The sequence below is a fragment of the Pollachius pollachius genome (assembly GCF_949987615.1).
Source record: "Pollachius pollachius genome assembly, chromosome: 16".
NCBI lineage: Eukaryota > Metazoa > Chordata > Actinopteri > Gadiformes > Gadidae > Pollachius > Pollachius pollachius.
This window is the reverse complement of record NC_136949.1, coordinates 12,622,222-12,642,760: the sequence shown is the minus strand read 5'-3', so window position 1 is coordinate 12,642,760 and position 20,539 is coordinate 12,622,222. Positions and strand designations below refer to the sequence as shown.

At 48.4% G+C, this 20,539-nt stretch overlaps 1 protein-coding gene across 6 annotated transcripts in view; it reads left to right on the top strand.

Moving 5' to 3' along the window:
- The window catches only part of utrn (utrophin), a 181,373-nt gene that overhangs the window by 66,949 nt on the left and 93,885 nt on the right, over nt 1–20,539 (top strand). For all 6 annotated transcript variants that reach the window (XM_079753662.1, XM_079753661.1, XM_079753665.1 and 3 more), the window contains 2 exons: nt 222–376; nt 580–769. In XM_079753662.1, coding sequence (XP_079609788.1) covers nt 222–376; nt 580–769 — 345 coding nt within the window. The remainder of the gene's footprint in view (nt 1–221; nt 377–579; nt 770–20,539) is intronic.

Here is a 20,539-nt window from a genome sequence, read left to right as displayed (position 1 = left end):
AGATAACACGCGTAACAAAAGGCAAAAGAATAGGAATTAAACAACTAGTCGTATAATGGGAAACACTCACTGTGATCACTCTATGTCTCTCTCTCTCTCTCTCTCTCTCTCTCTCTCTCTCTCTCTCTCTCTCTCTCTCTCTCTCTCTCTCTCTCTCTCTCTCTCTCTCTCTCTCTCTCTCTCTCTCTCTCTCTCTCTCTCTCTCTCTCTCTCTCTCTCAGGCCTTCCTGCAGGACCTGGGTCGAAGCCAGGCCAGCGTGGCAAGCTTCAACGATCTGTCCAATCAGCTGCTCCGGGAGTATTCCATCGACGACACCAGGCGGATCAAAGAGGTCGCGGACAAACACAACGCCGCCTGGAACGGCATCAACAACAGGTCTGTCAAAAGAAGACACACAAACAGACACATACACACAGATACAGATACATATAGAGACACACACACACACACACACACACACACACACACACACACACACACACACACACACACACACACACACACACACAGAGAGATATGCGTATTCAACGTAAGATGGATCCAACATGACTGGTGTCACTGGGCGTTCTCATGGACAGGGCGAGCGACCGGCAGGCCCAGCTGGACTGTGAGCTGAAGGGCCTGCAGGGGTCCCTCCGGGAGCTGGAGGCCTTCCTCAAGTGGCTCCAGGAGGCGGAGACCACCGCCAACGTCCTGGCCGACGCCTCGCAGAGGGAGGAGCTCTCCCAGGACCGCGCCCACCTGAAGGAGCTCCGAGCACAGCACGAGGTAGGCAGACGACTCCGCGGCTCAGGAGCGCGTGTGCGTGTGTGTGTGTGTGTGAGAGTGAGACAGGTGCTAGCTAATTAACTGTGTGTCACCCTTCATTAGCACATGCTTTGTTTGGAAGACAAGCAGTTTAGCGGGTTGGCGCACAATTAAAGAGGCTCAAGTGCGCCAGAGCACGCCAACACACGTGTGCATGTGCACGCGTGTTCTCCTATCCACGGCTAGCAGGAGGCTGTTGATTCCCCCTGTGCCTCACACTGATTTGGAATTCTGTGTGTGTGTGTGTGTGTGTGTGTGTGTGTGTGTTGCTGTCGTCTGTCCTTTTTAAGCTGGCTTGTCATTTGCACAGCGCTCACCCAAGGGAACCGTTGGCACACATTATCCTTTCCTTGTACGGGACATTTTGATCCAAAACGTCGAGGTACGCGTTCATCCCTTCGTCACAGCCCGCTGCCGCTGAAAAGGCCCACCCCCCCCCCCCCCTCCCTTTCACCCTTCCCCACCGCCCTGAATCCCTCAGACAAATCTCCGTTATCCATCTTGTGTGGATGACACACTGGGCCGCGCAGCTCTGTATGTCTTTGGGCCGTAGACGCGGCATCGACCCGACCTTTTGTCGGATCCGCACGGTCAACGCCTCGTGGACGCGCGGGACCGGCGGGGCGGGGACATTTTGTGTCCTCACATGAATATGAAAGGTCTTGTGTTGTGTGTGCGCTCACCCTTCCCCTGTCTCGGAGCAAACAAAAGAATGGGGGAAAAGAAGCATTGTTAGCTGTGTCTTCGGCGGTTGAATTAACCAATCATTTAGGGACCATGACGGTATGCCGAGTGTCTCTCAGAAGCGTTATGGGTGAAGTGAGATTTCAGCTCAATTTCGGTAAAGCTGACATAATGGACTCTTGATTAACTGTCAACAGTGATTCTTTTGGTAAACGACTGTGTATTGTAGCGATGCTGCAATCACAAGTGCCCAAAGGAGACACGCCGCATGCTAATGTGTAGTGGAGTCTGCCAAGTCCTCCATAGATGTCCGCTTGGTTGTTTTTAGTACTTTACAAACCGAAACAACCCTTTTGTCAATTAAAGTAGGCTTGTGATTGTTTTTGAGGAGGCCAAGAGCTGCAAAGTAGATCCATTATTAATGTGTCTGCCGGCGGGCGCGCGCCGTCCAGGCGAACGCTAAAGGCTGCGGTGCTGGTGATCTCTGCAGCAGCGGCCTCTGTGATGCGGACCGACCCGCTCAGAGCCCAGCCTGCCCATACCACATCTCCAATAAGCGGCACACACACACTGTGCACTCACACACTCACACACTAAGAACACACATACATATGGAACACACATGATACAGACACGCACACAGCATGAAGACAGTGTAAATGGCGCAGTGAAAAAGGCATAGCAGCATGTCTAGGCCTTCGCCTCCTATGGGTGATGTAACGCTATGACGTAACGCTATGTATGGTTTAACGCTATGATGACATCAAACAGCCGTGGAAGGGGTTGTGATGCTACCAAGCCGGCCGTACGCCTGCATTCACCTCTGATTCAGAGCCTAACGTCTCCCCAGGAAAGTGGTTTTACACTACTCGCTCAACACAGGGCCAGTCACTGTATTGACTCACACTGGAGACCTGTATCCAGTTAAGCCTTGTTTAAACACTGCACTTTATCCAGCTCATCAGCCCATCAATGCGAAGTGTGTGTGTGTGTGTGTGTGTGTGTGTGTGGGTGTGTGAGTGCATGTGGGCGACTGCTCGAGGACCAAGTAAATACAGATTAATTTCGGTAAGCTCTGTGGAAAAACGTTAACGTGCAAATTTGCTCAGAGAAATTGTATGCAGAGCGCTGGTTTCTTAGTAATATATTAGTTTAACACTCGCAGTGTTGCAGCTGACTCTCTCTGACGTAAAGCCGAGTCTAAGCCCTATGTGACGTGTGCCCCCCCCACAGTGCGCACTGTGTGAGGCATAGCATTAGGAGGGGAAACTGTGGGAAGGCACTGTTTTGCTCCACTGCTCCCAGGCAATCCAGAGGTTCAAATGTAACGCTACAGAGTCTCTACTTTAGGGTATTGGCAATAAGTGGGGATGGAGTGGAGCCAGGAGCGACGCTCACTCTAACAGGACCAAACAACGCCCGTTTGGTTTCTCACATTAAAATAGAGCCCGATATTAATCAATTTGAATGACATCTGCACACTTTTTTTTTTTTTTGCAAGTATCCCTCAGAAGCTGAGGGATGCAGAGTGAATAGGCTTTGCATCGTACTCGTGCATAAAATAAATACAAATCATGATGCTGAATGGGAGCGTACACATGCGACCTGATTTCCGTTTAGCAGAACAGCGACATTCTTTTAATTAAGGCCAGTGAATAAATCAAATCATTCGCTCAACCAATCACAATCAGGAGCTTTTGTTATAGTCACCATGGCCAATGTATATGTTAAAGGACTTAACAGCCTATTTATATCTGTTTCAACACACGGTATACTCTTATTGGATCCATAGTGTTGAACTACATTAATAGACCTATACTTATCGAAATATCTATGATAAGGATTGATCATTTATCTAGGTAGCAGTCGGTGCTGCGAGCTAATGTTTACTTGCACTGTGGGACGTGACAATAGGTTGCTTATGATGACATGAAGTCGTGCAGTTGTATTGCGCAGTTTCATTTTCTCCAAAAGAGTGATGGCAAACTTTTAGTTATCGAACAGTGAAACAACAACATAAACGAACATCTCCAAATCATGGATGTATTATAGCATGCACACCCATTTAAAATAATCCATCATATCCACAAACTGCCGTTCGCTACACAAATTTACACTTGGATTGCAAGTAAAACTCCACTATAATTGAATCATCTATAAACATGGATAAGCTCGTCTCTACAAGGCCATGTAGTTGAATAGTAAATCGTTCATTTTACCATTTTTGCCGGCACAATATTTTTCGGAAATGCAGCAAATTTGCTTTGCGGCTAATGAAAATAGTTTTTCAGCAGCTATTATTGGGGGAGAAATCATGAATGTATTAAAGAATGCACACCCATTTAACTTAATCCCCCTCATCAGTAAACTGCCATTCGCTACACAAATTTACCCTTGGATTGGAAGTAAAACTGCAGTATAATTGAATCATCTAAAAACATGGATATGATCGTCTTCCCAAGGCCATGTTGTTGGATAGTCCATCTTTCATTTTTACCGGCGGGATTGTTATTGGAATATCCATTTAGCCTTTTTTATTCGCAACACGTCTGGTGTTAAAGGACCCTTTCCCCTTCAGGCATTAGAAATAATAATGAACAAAAACACATGGGATTGAAAGCTATTGAATATTTAATGAGGGAAAATAATGACCGAACTGGACATACGACACATGGACTCCGCTGAGGATTTCTTTTTTATTGGCAACTTTTCATCATAACTCGGCCAATGCTACTCTGCTGAGCCGATACCGATATCAATGCAGCTTCATTGGTTTGCAAACAAGCTCCTTTTTAAATAATGGCTGGAAACCTGACAGGTTCCAGATTAAGGGAGCTCCTCTCAGTCCCCAGGTTTTATGGTGGCTGGCATGGAGAGTTACCGGGATCTGCTGGAGTGGCTATACTATCTATTCTGGCACTTTTTTGTGGGAAACGGAGAAAGACGGGAGTCGTCCTGAACCTAGCTGAATGTATGAATAGTGAAAATCACTATCCCAGTAATTAACCTGGCACTGTGTGTGAAAGGGGCTTCATTGTACATTGTCACATTGTTTCTCTCCTCCAGGGAGAGCCTATTTCTTTCACTTTATCTCTATCCTTTTTGGACCTCCTTGGTCACTCAGTGAATGCCATTCACCTTCCACAACAATGCACAAGCTTCCCACACTCTGTCTCTCTCTGTCTCTGTGTCTCTCTCTGTGTCTGTCCCTCTCTGTGTCTGTCCTTGTCTCTGTCTGGCTCTGCGTCTCTCTCTGTGTCTGTCCCTCTCTGTGTCTGTCCTTGTCTCCGTCTGGCTCTCTGTGTCTCTCCATCTCTCTCTCTCTGTCTCTCTCTCCTTCTCTGTGTGTGAGAGAATTGATTTACCCACACTGTCTACTCCATACCCTATATATTTTTTTTTCGTCACCAACTCTGTCTGTTCCACCCGCCTGTCCTCTGTGCTCTGCCGATCCTTTACTCTCTCTCTCTTTTTGTCCTGCTCTCTCACGCAGACATCTTCTATTCATCTTCTTCAGTCCCCTTCAGCCCCTTTTTAGGGACGTCCGAGGCTCGCTCTCGCTCTCTCTCTCACTCTCTGTCTCTCTCTCTCCGTTTCCTTCTTCCATGGTGTGTGAATGTCTGCGTGGAGGAGAACGTGAGTGTCCCCCATCTCGTCGCGTCTGCCTATTGCGCGGTAGCATCCACATGTGCACGCATGAGAGCCGGTGCCGAACGCAGCTTCTGGTGTGTGTGTGATTTAGCATGTGTATGTTGTGTGTGTTTTTATCCTGGTAGTGTGAGTACCTGCTGTGTCTTTGTTTATTTGTGTGTGTGTGTCCGTCCGTGTGCGTAATGGTCTGAGTAGGCGGCGGGGCATGCCGCTCTGAGCTTTTCCTTTTCTTTTACCCTTCAAGGCGCGAGAGAACTGGTTCATACGCATGCGAAAGAGCGTGTGTGTGTTATTCTGTGTGTGTGTGTGCGCTCATCGCATCAGCTTGGCTGGGAATTGGACCACTTGCTGAGGGGAGGTAAGCAGAGAGAGAGAGAGAGAGACGGGTGGGTTGGATAGATAGAGAGAGGGAGGGAGGAGGGAGGGAGGGGGGGGGGCTGTTCGAGCCGTAGTGGGAGCGCAGGGAGAGAGCAGTATGCGCGGGGCAGGGCTGTCCTAGCATGTGGAGGAGAAGCCGGCTGCTGCAGACCCGTGGCAGTCTTAAGATGATGGCCATGGTCCGGACCTCTCTCCAGAAAGTGGTGGTCTTCCTACACAGGCTGCAGAGGATGGCCATCTCCTCGCCGCGCTACCAGAAACTCTGCAAGGTACGTGGGGAGACGTGTAGCTCCCACGAGTGATGGGGGCGGGGGGGATCTATTTTTTTATCATTCTTCTGCCCCGGATGGGTTCATGGCTGATTTGGTGGATGTCCTCCGTTCATTCGCACCAGTGGGGGACGAATGTGTGTGTTTGAGTTTATGTCGTTTTAGCTTGGGTCGTTTTTGTTGTTTTTTGGTTTTGGTTCTTTGAATGGACTTGTCTCGCTTTGGATCGTATTGAGGAGTCACAGTTGTTCTCCTCCATTCTCGCTCTCCGCCGTTTACTTTCTGATTGTTCAAGAAACCTTCACTTAAGATTGAATACAGTGTACTTTGCAAAGCATATTCACGTCCTTTTCACTCTCATTGTGCTGTTTCAATTCCACATTGAACTGTCTGTACCGTAGATCTCGTCTTTGTTTTCCCTCTCCGTGCTTTTTTTAAACCTAGTTCTGATTTCCAGGCTTTTGAACATTTTGGTAGTCAAGGAAGTCTCTCTCTGCTGATGTTGTGTTCAGTGCCCTAGTCTTCACAATATGCTTCTGTGTGACACGGCCGTGGTGACATTCTTATTAGTCCCGCTGTGCATTGCTATTGTGGTTTGTGGTTGTGTTGATGTGGTGTGTGTGTGTGTGTGTTTGTTTGTGTGTTTTTGCTCCTTCTGTTTGTGCTTCCGTTGTTTCGCCATACAGCTCATGACTTTTCTCTTTTTTATTGTAAGAAAGTGGCGAGGTGAAGAAAAGGTTTTGTGGTAGTTCTCCTTTCATGGATTTTTTTATAGTAAGAAGTTATTCGTACAGTACAGTGCTTCCCACTGAAATGCAGATTGACAAATACAAGGTTGTTGGTTACAATGCTGAGTGTATATTGAGCATTGTGCTTTGGAATGAATTAAAAAACGATACACCCTACAATATACACAAAATGTATTATTAGTAGCCTACTTTTCCATTAGGGGGCGAGAAACATTTTTTCCACAATGCTTGAAATGGATTATACATGTGATGTGAATGTTGTTGTTGACGGAGTGAATTGATAATGAGCTGCTGGTGTTGGCTTGTAGGCTTGTCTAACCTGCTAGTGCTTCATGCCAGCTTCATCCATCTCAGTGGGGCTGGTGTTAACCAGGGTCACATGTGAGGCACTGTTCTCTCAACCGCACACATACACATACACATAAATTCGCACGCACGCACGCACACACGCGCGCGCATGCATACACACACACACACACACACACACACACACACACACACACACACACACACACACACACACACACACACACACACACCTACACACAAACATACACACACCTACACACAAACATACATACATACACACACCTACACACATACATACATACATACACACACCTACACACATACAAACATACATACATACATACACACACATACATACATACATACATACACACACACACACACATACATACATACATACATACATACATACATACATACATACATACATACATACATACATACACACATACACACATACACACACAAACCTACACACATACATACATACATACATACATACATACATACATACACACACCTACAGACATACATACATACATACGTACATACATACACACATACATACACACACCTACACACATACATACATATACACACACACACCTACACACACGCATCATTTTTCTATCATCCTGCAAGAATGCCCAATCACTCCATTGACAAAGCATTGCAGTTTCCTCTTTCGGTTTTCCTTTCTCCCCCACACTTCTCCTGTAACCTCGTCATGTAGAACTAAACATTCTATGTGGCAGGCTCCCACCAGATGAGGCTGTTTTCTGGCGTCGTGCCTCCGCTGCCTGGCGGGGGAGCGGGTGGTATATTTGAATGCGGGTCCCTTCCGACGCACAGCAGGGGGCATCGGTCATTCCGCACTCCATTACCCCCGCCTGCACCCCCGTGTTCTTTCTTCTGCTTTTCCCTCTTTTCCTTGGATCGCATCTGCATTCACTCACCCCCATGGGGGACTGGGGTTGGCGTGCACCCCCCCCGCCAGGGGTCATACCTCACCGCCCTCATCTCGCAACGATTAGCGATAACATGATGCAGCTCCCCGCCCCGAGCTGCCTTCTTTATGTTTACTTTAATTGAACCCAAGAGCGGTTATTTAGAAAAGTCAAAGTTTTCTTTCTGAAAATCACAACTGTTGTAGTACTCTGCTCATGGTGAAAAGAGCACCGGTCTGGTGTGAGGTCTCTGGGCTAAGGTAGGGGAAACCCACAGCGCTTTGACCTGACTTTATTGAGTTTCCCGGTTCATTGAGGTTGAGATGTGGGATATAAGCTCAGGCTTCCCCTCCTGCCCTCCGTTTAACAACAGAGTCCTGGCGCTGATGATGGGTTGTTACTTTAGTTGGAGACCGATGGTATTTGGCATCGTTTGTCTGTCAAATCACTATCGCTGATGTTTCAAATCGACTGAATCACTATCTTTGATGGTTCGTATTGAGATTCAACGACTGAATCACAATCACTGATGGTTCATATTGTGATTCAACGACTGAATCACTATCTTTGATGGTTCGTATTGAGATTCAACGACTGAATCACTATCACTGATGGTTCATATTGGGATACATCGATTATATCACCACAATCACAACACAATTCCTTATAAAAGGAAAATATTGGTGTGTGTGTGTGTGTCTGTGTGTGTGTGTGTGTGAGACCGGTGCTAGCTAATTATCTGTGTGTCACCCTTCATTAGCACATGCTTCGTGTGTGTGTGTGTGTGTGTGTGTCTGTGTGTGTGTATTTCAACCTCAATTCAAACAGCTCATATGGCTGGAGTCGGTGAGTGACATGTGATGTGGCTTCACCGTTCCCCACTCCTCGTATGAGACAGTGCAGGGTAGGCTGACCTGTCAGCGCAGCACCTGAGTTCCTCCATGTCACCATGACTCCCAGGGTTTTAGAATGCTGAAACACCACCTGTCACTTTCCCCAATTCCGATCCAACGTCATGTGGGTCGTGAGAGGCTCAACTCTGCCCTCTACTTTTCAAACTATATTGAGTTACCTACACTGTCTACTCCATACCCTATACATGTGGATATATACCTTTTTAGATATATAATGCAGAGTCTGAGCTGGCTGCTGCCACTCAAAGCCCTTTTCATTTCCCGGAAGGTACTGGAATGAGGGGGGGCGGGGGGGTGAATGGGGGCCCGGATGCCAGCGCTTCCCTGAGCTCCGTGCGGCGGTGGTTAATGAGGTGTCGCGCCATCCAGGGAAATTCTGCCTCCCATCACGCGCTCGCAGCTCCCCCTACCGCACCTGTGCTTATGTTTACCTTCCCACGGGCTGTTTTTGAATTTATTTTCTTTACCTCAGCGTGCGTCATTCGTCTGTGTGTGTGTTCTCCTGTGTTTGTGTCCTTTTGTGTGTGTGTGTGTGCTCATGTGTGTCTGTGTCTGCGCAGATTCTTTGTCTCGATCTTTGACATCCCTGAAACTACTCCTTCCTTTTCCTCGCATCCTTGATTCCCAGACTCGCAACCCATGGTCCTCTAAATCATTTGCATTTCACATTTTGAGTTTGTGTTTTGTTTGCTCAAGGTGACGTATTTAGGGTCCCACTGTGTATCTGGTGTCCTCGTGGTGACGTACATGGTTTGTCTGGACGGAGGTGCGTGTGTGTGTGTGCGGACGTGGTCTGACCCGGTTTACAGAGATGCTGCTGGAGAGTCTCCGGAGGATGCTACTGTGCTTCTTAACAATCCCCCACGGCCACCGTCCTCCATCTCTACCTGAAAGAAGTGTATGTGTGTTCATGGTAAAAAAACAACACCTGCCACAAGCCAATGCCAGCTAGATTTGACCATGTGGGTCAAATCTAGTCTATTTTTACAGACTGCCAGGTAAAAAGCAGACCTTCTAACAGTTAACATTTTACTGCATTTTAGGGCAGTCTGTGCGTAGAGGTATTTTATCATCCCGAGTGTATGTCTGATCAACCGACTTACAAATAAATAAAAACAAACACACTCACTCATTGCTCGCTTACTCACTCACTCACACACTCTTACACATACTGTATACTCAAACCCATATAAACACACTGTCTCACTCGCTCACTCACTCACTCACTCACTCATGCACTCACTCACTCTCATACACACATATAAATACACACAAACTCACAAACTCTCACAGCTCTCTTCCAGCTCCAGGTGCAGGAGCTCGGTAATCAGACCTCGTGGTCTCCTACAACGGGTCATCGGCCCGTTGTTGTCAGTACCTCTGAGGGCCACAGGTGCGGACCCCCTGCCTACGCACCCCCTCTCCCCCTCATGCGCTCACCCCTCACTCCTCACTCAGTCCCAGGCAGGCTCAGATGAATTGGTTACAGGTTCATTTAATAGCGTCATGTCCGAACTGCACACCCTTTTGTACACAGTTGCACACACAAACAGACACACACACACACACACACGATGGGCACGGTCACTTTGTCGCAGTCGGGCACACACACATGCACACACAGGCACTCGGATGCTAATGTCGCAGCTGGCCGCTATGATGAGCTGTGCGCCGGGGACAAATTACAGGGCAACACATTCATGAGCATGAAATGATTCAGTGTGTTCCGGCGTTTACCGAGAGAGGGCTTCGGGAGGCCATGTAAAAGAAAGTACCACAAAGCCCACCGATAATCCAAAAAAAAAAAAACCTGTCCGTTTCCCCTTCCTCCCCCTTCCTCCCCCTTTACAATGCAAATAGCAGCTCACGTACCCCATTCAGAGTGGCACCCTCCAATCCGGCAGGATTCGAGGGCCGACCATTCAAAGCGGCGCTGGGCCGGGTGCTACGTCCTCCACTCCTGGTTCCTCTTGGCTCAGACGGGCAACATGCTGCTCTGGGGGGACCAGTGCGTCGTAATGGGGGGGTACTTTGGCCTACCGGGGCGATTACCTCTTGAAAACACTCTTGTAGAATTCCAGAAGTGGACATTACACAAATCTGTGCCGGAAAGGAGGAAACTAAGCCCGACAGATTGTTGGTTGCGTCATTTAAAAATGGCTGCACGGATAGTAGGTTAATACATGCTTGTAGAAATCCTCCCGTCCACTCCTCCTCCTCATCTTCCTCACTCACCCTGCTGTCACCCTGCTCTACTTTATACACACTCTCTCTCTCTCTCTCTCTCTCTCTCTCTCTCTCTCTCTCTCTCTCTCTCTCTCTCTCTCTCTCTCTCTCTCTCTCTCTCCCACATCACATAAAATAACCAATTTCATGAAGCCAGTAATGTGAGGGTCTACATCTGTGTTACAGCGATGGCCCCGTGTGTGTGCAAAGTGCACCGGTCCATTAGTAACTTAGGTTCTCTCTCTTGCTCGCTCGCTGTGTCTCGTGTTCACTCTCCATCTCTCTGCCCATCCATTATCTCCTATTTTTCCTCTCTCGTCCGTTATCTGTTTCTATTTGCTCGTTCATCCCGTCTCCTCTCTCTCTCTCTCTCTCTCCTTTGCTCGCTCGCCCTCCTAGCTCCTGGTCAGCGGTGATCAATGACATTGAGTTTTCGGGTTTGTTTTACAGTTATATCCGTACGTTTATCCCAGGCATTTGCTGTGAGTCTGTTTGCTCTTCCCGTTCATCATTGGCACCCAGTGGAGGACTGTAAAAGCCCTTTTCTTTTTAATAGCTCTCTCCCTCGCTCCCTCCCCCTCTCAGCCAACCACTAAGATGCTGCTTAAATGTGCTAATGCCTGCGTGGTTTATCATCAGATTCACTTTATATTGACTGAGAGCCCCCGGCCCTCCTCTCCCTCCACACTGCCGGGACGGCGGGAATCAGCAAATCCATTCAAGGCTGGGGTAGGGCCGGAGACTGAGAGGATGGGCCGGGAGGGGCGAGAGTTATTCTCAGAATAGGAGAGGGAGGGATGGCGAGAGAGAGAAGGCAAGAGAGGTGGCTGTAGTGATGGATAAGCGGGCAGGCCAGATGAGTAGATTATAGAGTTGATGATTAAATCGAGAGAGAATGACCCTGGCTCCACTGCAATTTAGCCCTCAGGCTGTAACACACTCATGCACACGCACACAGACTTGCATGCACACGCACACGCCCAAACACACACATACAGATTTACATGCTCTGTTGCCCAGATGTTTCGGCTCCTGTTTGTGTGTTTTCAGGACCAGAATGCCATTGCTATGTGACCTACTGTGTTGTCATGATGTAATACATGATGTCATGTGCTGACCCCCGGACTGGTCGTTCCGGGTCACCGTGACGACAAGTTGATCAATACACCACGATGCACACTGTTAAATGTGTGCCCCATCAATCAACAGGAGCGACCCCAGACAACCCCCGCTTTCACGCCAAAACCGCAGTTCTCCCGTCCTCTCTGAGGGAGAGAGGGAGAGAGAGAGAGAGAGGGAGGGAGGGAGAGAGCGAGAGAGAGAGGGAGGGAGAGAGAGAGGGAGGGAGGGAGGGAGAGAGAGAGAGAGAGAGAGGGAGAGAGAGAATCTGTTTACCTAGCCATTTCCCTCTTAAGGTCTTTAGCATTGCAGTCTCTTTTGCCCTCTGTCTGTTCTCTCACACACAGGGGAGACGGTGGCGGCCTGTTCGGACTGACCGTTCGTTTGCATTTTTTCTGGTGTTTTTGCCGCTGAAACCTATTCCTGTCCCGGGCACAGCCCCTGTGGAGCCGCCCTGGGCTCTGCACCCTGCCTGCTTATACACACACACACACACACACACACACACACACACACACACACACACACACACACACACACACACACACACACACACACACACACACACACACACACACACACACACACACACACACACACACACACACACACACACACACGGTTGGTAGACTAATGCTGACTCATTGTCCAGATTGTAAATCTGGGCATGTATCTGTTGTACATCCTGACCTCTGTGGCCCACAGTGAATGTCAAGGCGCTAAAGTCAACCAACACAGACAAGGAAAATGATGTCAATTCCCCCCCTACCCCCCCACGGGGGCTCTCTCACTCTGCCCTCATCCAGGGTCCTCCTCAAGCCTCATCCCAGCTCGGAAGTGTGCAAGAGTGTGTGATTTGACTCGCGCCTTCCTGCTCCTCATCAGTGGCAGTGGGGGAATCATTTGCCTCGTGTCATGGCGCGGGGGGAGGGGGTTTGGGGTGGGTCGGGGGGAGAAGCATATGCTCTGACTCACACATTCAGCGCTTCCACTGTTCAGACATCATCTGCTCTCTGCACGACCGAACGGTCTTTCTCGCGCTCTGCCTGTTCCAACCCCGCCCCCATCCCGTCCACCACCTCCTCCTCCTCCTCCTCCTCCTCCTCCTCCTCCTCCCCCCTCCCATCTATCTAACATCCGTCTGTTCGCCTGTTGGTCTGTCCTTCAGGATGAGTCTCTGCAGAAGGCCCTGGGTTCTGCAAGCTTGGTGTGATGTGTGTGCTGTGTGCCGCGGAAACATTGATCAAATGCTCCCCGTGAGATGCTTCTCCAGGGACCGGGCCTCAGGCAATTCTTCAGGAATTATGTATGGCTTAACCTTACCTCTACTTGGAGAGAGTGAGAAAGTCTGTGTGTGTGGCTGTGCGTGTGTGGCAATAAACATGACCGATATTCCAGTGGCATGCGATGATGTGATAGAAATGATATAAGCTATGATGCACTTTATTAATCCCAGGCAATGTAATAAGATGTTTATTGTTGGGCAATATCGGCGGGCTACTTGTTTTTGTTTGTATTTGCAGGCGAAAAAATCCTTACAAGGTTTTTATAGCAACACTGGACCAATGCAAGCAATGTCTAAAGGACATCTTCTCTTTATCAAGCTGTAGTCCTTCCGTCCCACTCCCAAAGATAGATGGAAGTCTAGCAAGTCTCGCCAGTTGGGTGCACCACTGTTTTAAGTGCCTATAAAGCGAATGATGGCGTCAACTTCACTTAGGAGCCAAAAGAAAATAATTGTAAAAGTTTTCTGCTTACGCTTGCCACCTGACCCGAGTCTGGCAGCTCTGAACGAGCAAATTGAAAAGGCTCTGCTTGTCACCACACTCGGGCAGGAACTAATCGATCGCACCCCAGCGAGTCATTCATTTGACTGTGTGACTGTGCGTTTGTGTTTGTGTGTTTGTGTGTGTGTGCGTGTGTCAGAGAGGCCCTCCTTAAGTCTGAGTTCATTCTGTTCGATACATTATGTTACTCCTTATAAATCTATAATGCTGATTAATACAAACACAATGTTGATGCGATCGCAACAGCCAAATCCAGAACGATGCATACAAAGATGCAGCTAAAGCGGTCTACAGATTTGATTTAGATTTAGATTTTGTATCTATACTAATTGATCCCATGGGAACACACTCTGAATTCAACCCATCCTAGCTAGGAGCCCCGGGCTGCCACAAGGTAGAATCTCAATATGTAGTGCTCTTTCCTGGGTAATGGGCAGGGCAGGAGTGTTAACTTGCACGTTTCCTTGTTTTTGTGGTGTGTATGAATAAGAGCCGTAGGGTTGAACGGGCAAACCCCTCTCAGACAGCCCCCCTTCTACCCCCCCCTGAGGTTCAAACCCAGGACCTTCTTGCTGTGAGGTTCGAACCGCTGTGCCACCCGTAAGTTAGTGACGGGTGGCCAACCGCAAGATAGTTTACCATTCACAGTGTGGTGGTACAAAGCCACTACTGGAATGAAAGCGCTATTGCATGTTGAAAAAAAATGAAAAGGCGAATCCAGTTCATTGAAGTGCCATAGATAGATCAAGGGAAGGCATTTCATATTCACAGTGTATCACATCAATCAGGGAGAATCAGAATCTGATTATTGGCATGTTTTTGTTTTTTCGCAATCCTGGAGAAACTTTCACCACTAAGGAATTGCCCCAGATTCTCTCTTTTCTCTCCTACATCCACACTCAAAGCAGCTGTTTGTCAGAGCCAAAAGATACATTTACGGAAAATGTCCTTTTGAGTCTATTTGTGTAAAGAAAAAACAAAACAGTTCTCTGTCACTCTTTCTCTTGTTGCTCCAGATGTCTCGTTTTCCCTCTCTCTCATGCTTTGCTTCCACATTAGCGCTGCCTCGAACGCCTTAAAGTTGTGGTGTTTGTGTGTGTGCGTGCGACTGACAGCCCTCCATCTAGCTCGCGCCCAGTTGAGGGCTGTCACACAAATCCAGTGCGGCTTGTTTTTCACGGACCAGCCAGATCAAAGAGAATGCACAGCAAGCGAAGGCAAAATTAGACTCAATACTCGTGAGTGTGTTGGGCTTTTTCTGATTTTTGTCTTTGTTGCTTAAGAAAATTGTTTGAAGAGCTCTTGAGGGACGACAGTTAAAAGATAAAGAAATGAATGCAAAAGAAACAGAGCTTGGGGTTCTGGTGAATGGAGAGAGAGAGAGAGAGAGAGAGAGAGAGAGAGAGAGACGGTTCTTGGGGTGATAAGAAGAGATGCGCCTGCGGTTTGTAGAAGAGTAGACGGGGAGAAAAGGCAGAGTGACAGAACCAGGGCTTCTGTTACGAGGGGCGAGCGTTGATCGTACAGCCGTTGGGGGGGGCTGGAAGAGGGAGGAGGAGAGATGGAGACGGTGGTGAATAAACAGGAGGTGATGACGATGATAATGAGGATGAAGGTGGGGGGTGCCAACGAGCAGGGGACAGGGTGCGCGTGGACTAATGAAGTTAGTCTGAATGGTTTCAGCGACTGCTCAGGGGGGATCAATTACACACAGTGTCACACACACTGAGATCAACGGGTCCATATTGCGGCTGTCATTGGAGGGAGCGGAGGCAATCAAACGGCCTTATGAACAAGCCCCAGAAAGAGCTGTCCACCGCCAAGGTGACTGCTCTCTTGAATTTTCTAAATTGGTACTTATGTATGTATATATGTGAGCGTGTGTCTCTGTGTGTGTGTATTTTTGGGAAGTGAATATACATCCAGCTGCTCTGTTACATCCAATCAGCTACGCTCGTAATGGTTTCATACCTCTGCCCTAACTTAATATCTGACTCACTGGCTTCTTGGCCTCTACCCCATTTTCTATAGCAGACCGACGAGAAATTAAATTAAATTAAATTGCATATTTCTCCATCTCCGAACATCTGTGTGTGTGTGTGTGTGTGTGTGTGTGTGTGTGTGCGCGCGAGCGCAGGCGACAACGAGAGTGACGATGGAAAATAGTGTGCGCGCGTGCGTGCCCCCCGTCTTGCGCGCGTGCGTTGGTCGGCGTGCCTCCTAAATATCATTTGGATTAGTGCTGGGGGCTTAATTAAAAAGCAATTACCTCTGGTGGCCGCAGACAGTGCGTGGCAGGGAGCGCCTTGGCTGTGCGTACGGCGGGTGTGGAGGTCTCTGGCAGACACACACACACACACACACACACACACGCTCAGACCGAAACTCACACACAGACCTCTCCCCACACACCTTCACACACACTTTTACACACGCACTTGTACACACACACTTAAACACACGCACCCCTACACACACACACACACACACAGCTATACCTACACACCCCTAAAAACACACAACTACACGCACGCACGCACACGCAGCACACACAGTTCACACAGCACACACACACGTGTACGCAAACACACACGTGTGCACACACACACCACACATGCGTACACACACACGTAAATTCCAAAATTGTGTAGCGTATTAAAGATGGTTTAGAACACTAGTCAATTAGTGAAGTTGGATGCGGGCCCCAGGGAAGCCGTACACCCCCCACCCTCCAATATCACCTCGCCACGCAGGTGTTTAATCTATGAGGTCGGACACCCTATTGATACGTAGAGAAGGGACTTTGTGTGTTTTGGGCCACTGGAGCTCTGACCTTCTTCATACTCTCTCTCTCTCTCTCTCTCTCTCTCCACTTCTCTTAGTCCTTCCTTCTCCTCTCATCCGGTTCTCTGTGTCTGGCTCTCTCTTGATCTGGATGTCTCTGTCTCCCCCTCTCTCCCTCCGTCTTTGCCTTGCTCTCTCACCCTCTCGCTCAATCTCTATATATATATATAGAGAGAGAGGGATCTGCTTTCCCTAACTTTTCTCTCTCAGGTTATCACTGGTGGTGGCGCTGCTAATATCTTTTCATTTTCCAGCCTAAATTAGATTGAGCTAATGGCCATAATTAGATCTCATCCATCGGGGGGGGGGGGGAGGGCTCAGAAGCGTCCTTGAAATTGCCAACACTAGTTATGTATGTTTCCAGGAGTGTGTGTGTGTGTGTGTGTGTGTGTGTGTGTGTGTGTGTGTGTGTGTGTGTGTGTGTGTGTGTGTGTGTGTGTGTGTGTGCCACTTGGATGGCGGTCCCTGTATCGTTGAGATTCAATGGATGTAAGATGGACAATATGTGTCACAAAACGATGGCCACTTTAAGGGAGGAAGACAGTAAAAGGCATGTAGCCCATGTATATTGTGTTTAATTCTTCTTAATATAATATAGCACATATACCGGTATATGGAGGTATTTCAGTTCGTTTCAGACATGACATTCGGATTGTGCTGTGAGGAATGGGGACTGCACACCCATGCCCTCAGACACACGTGCACACAGACACAAAGACACAGTAGCTCGCCCCTTGAGATTGTGTCTCATAATTGTCCTCGTTCTCTCACTGGCCCTGCTCTATTTATAACCCTTGGAGCCCCGCCTTCTGTGAGACAGCACCTTGGTGACTGGCTGATTGACAGCGCAATCGACCAGCGAAGCGTCTGGAACTTTTTGCCTGACCCTCTCTATCCCCTTTTTGACCTTCCCCTCTGACCATCAACTCTTTTCTGTGTGTGGGTGTGGGGGTGTCTGTGTGTGTGTGTGTAGGGCAGAGCCGGGGGGGGGGGGGGGGTTGTGTAATCATAATTAAATTTTCAACGACCTTACACCCCAGTGGTAAATGTCCCCTGACAGAGAGCTGAAGCAAAGTCAGCGCAATAATGTAGTGTTGGAAACTACAACCACACAAAAACACACACACACCCAACCCCTCTTGACCGTCTTATTTGTTGCATTCACTGATGCTTCACATTGGGGGCCTTCCATGGAAGGCCCTTATTTCCCTTCTCCTTCCTTTCGCTCCTCAGTCTGGAGCAGAAATCAGTGTAGGAGAGGCACCAAAGCCCATGAAGTCTGTTTTCAGACGTTGCATTCAGCACACAAAGAGCATACTCGCTGGCAAAGCAACACGCCTCTGTACACACACGCTGATTGCGATCCTTCCGTAGCAATTGTCATTCTCGTTTTAAGTTAAACGCCTATCACGAGAAGGTGAACGTCATTCCTTGTTATAGACGGTGAAACAAATCCATTTCACCTTGTATCAACGTTTCCACAGTCTGTCAAAATGCACCTTTATTTATTTTTGGAGCTTCCTTATGCTGTATTCCACAACATTTTCTGTACATTTCTAGTGCATCTCTAGTGCATCTCAAAGCCCTTAACAGGACCTTCACTTCTAGAGTCAAGACGTGGCTATACACAGAGACATATTTATTTGGACGAAGGAAGTGCAGAAGTGTCAACATTGTAGCCATAGAAGCAGTTCCTTAGAAACTCGATTCTACTACTAAAATAGCAACAGTTCCGGCAGCTTTGTCGTACAGAAGGAGCAATTCTGTCGTTTGCCTCTGCAGCATTCGGTCCCTCAATCTCCTGCTGAGTCTACAACAAGCACACCTGTACCTCATGAGGACTTGATGAACCGTGGCGTGCCTTGTAAGCGCTGCAGTCTCTGCAGTGCGCCGGCTTAAGCCCGTCACCAGCACATTTCCACCACACAGCCCCAGCACAGAAACACTTGCTTTTTAAGGGAGGCGGTGGTTTTTGAGTAATGGCAAGCCCCCATGGTTGCTGAAGATCACAGAGTACCAAAATGAAAGCACTGTTATTTAATGGAAAAAAAAAAAACACAGACTCTTGAATCTTTGTTTGACTCTCTGCTGTTTATTTCTTTATGGATTAGTCATTTTGCAGATGCTCTTATCCAAAGTGACTTGCAGCGAGGACAAATCCATTGATGAGCAAGGGTGGGTAAGGGTTCGGGCATCTTGCCCAAGGATGCCTTCCGGTTGGGCTGCGGTAATCAGGGATTGAACCCTGTGCCTTCACTTGGTAGGCAAAACACAATATCCACTAGGCTATGCACGCCCCCATAACGATTCCTTTCAGCCAGATCAAATCCTTTGAGATGAGACGGGGCTGAACTCGTACACCTCTATGCAGCCAGCCGTGTCTATTTGTGTCTGTCATGGCGGTGGGCTCTTGGTGTGCGTTCTCTCTGTGTGCGAGTCTGTACTTTTCTTGTTATCACGTTGAAGTCGACCCACCGCTCCGTGCAACAGGAGACCGGTACATCAATGCAGCATCGAGGGAGAGATGGAGGGAGTCTGAGACGGGGGGGAACAAGGAGAAAGTCTTAATGTACGTCATCAGTCGGCCCACATGCCACCGGGCCGCCTCTGGGGCTTCTGAGCCGATTGCGATTGGGGTTATACTTTATATCCCGTGGCAGAAGGTCACCAGGGAACAAGGCACCACGATCGGAGTTCGGTACTCCTTCCTCCCTCAACCCATTTCTCTCCCAGCCGCCTGTGCCTGGGCGCTGTGTCTACCACTGTTGTAAAGTGGATTTATACAGGATTGCGTTGCGCCATGCGGTCTCCCAGGGCTCCACTGCCCTATATTAACAGGGCAATGTTGACGGCATTTCTCTCCGCCCACCATGCCCTCGGACAGGCATGGGAAATTGTAAAATTAAATGGGATCCTGGTTCCAGAATGGCCCAGGCGATTGTGAGGGGCCAAATGGGAAATGTAGTACAGCAGAAGTTAATCCATAAATATATATGGGCAAATTGAATAAGTTGCATCCATAATGTGTATCTACACCAGGGGGCGGAGGGCGCAGGGGAGAGGAATAGAGCTGGGGTGGAGGACGGGGCAGTGTTTGAGGACGGGGCAGGGGCGGTTCTAGAAGGAGGAAGCCGGAAATCGCCAGACCAACTGGAAAATGCGTATTAGTCTTTTCATTTTTGATTTCCTAGGGGGCGTAATCAAGACTAAATGCCTCTGGACGCAGTTGGAGCAATGAAACCTGTGACATAGCGCTGAGAGCTCCGTTGGTGAAATTCAACTTTTACCAAATCCTATTCGAAGTAAGGCAAACATATCTTTGTAGACCAAAGCTTGGTTCCAGCGGTAGCCATCTTGTTTATCTAGTCATCGTATTAAACCCGCCCAATATCAGGGGGGCCAGACCATCTGCCAGAGCAAGTTAAACATTAGCTCACAGATTAAGGCTATGAGGGATGTTATCCAATCTAAAAAGAATGCTGCCTGTTAAATTAACATAGTTTTCCTTTCCTTTTTGTGATGAACAGGAGGCCGGGAAAACTTTGTACATTTTGAGAGGTTGAGTCAAGACGTGTGTGTGTGGGGAGGTGGGCGGGAGCGCCATTCTGACTTCCAGTCATTAAAGTATCCCGAGCAGCGGTTTAACCGGCTCAGAATATGATAATCAAGTCGTCTGCACTGCAGCGGTCCTCTCCAGTGCTGGTGGCCTCGTCCTTTCCGAAATCTTCCTAATGACCCTTTCCTCCACGTGCCCACGGGCGGCTCATTAGGCACCAAACAGCTTGCAGCCCGGAACATTCTTTCATCAAAAACACTTTCATTGCGCTCCTCGCTCACTCGGGCGCGAGTGTGTG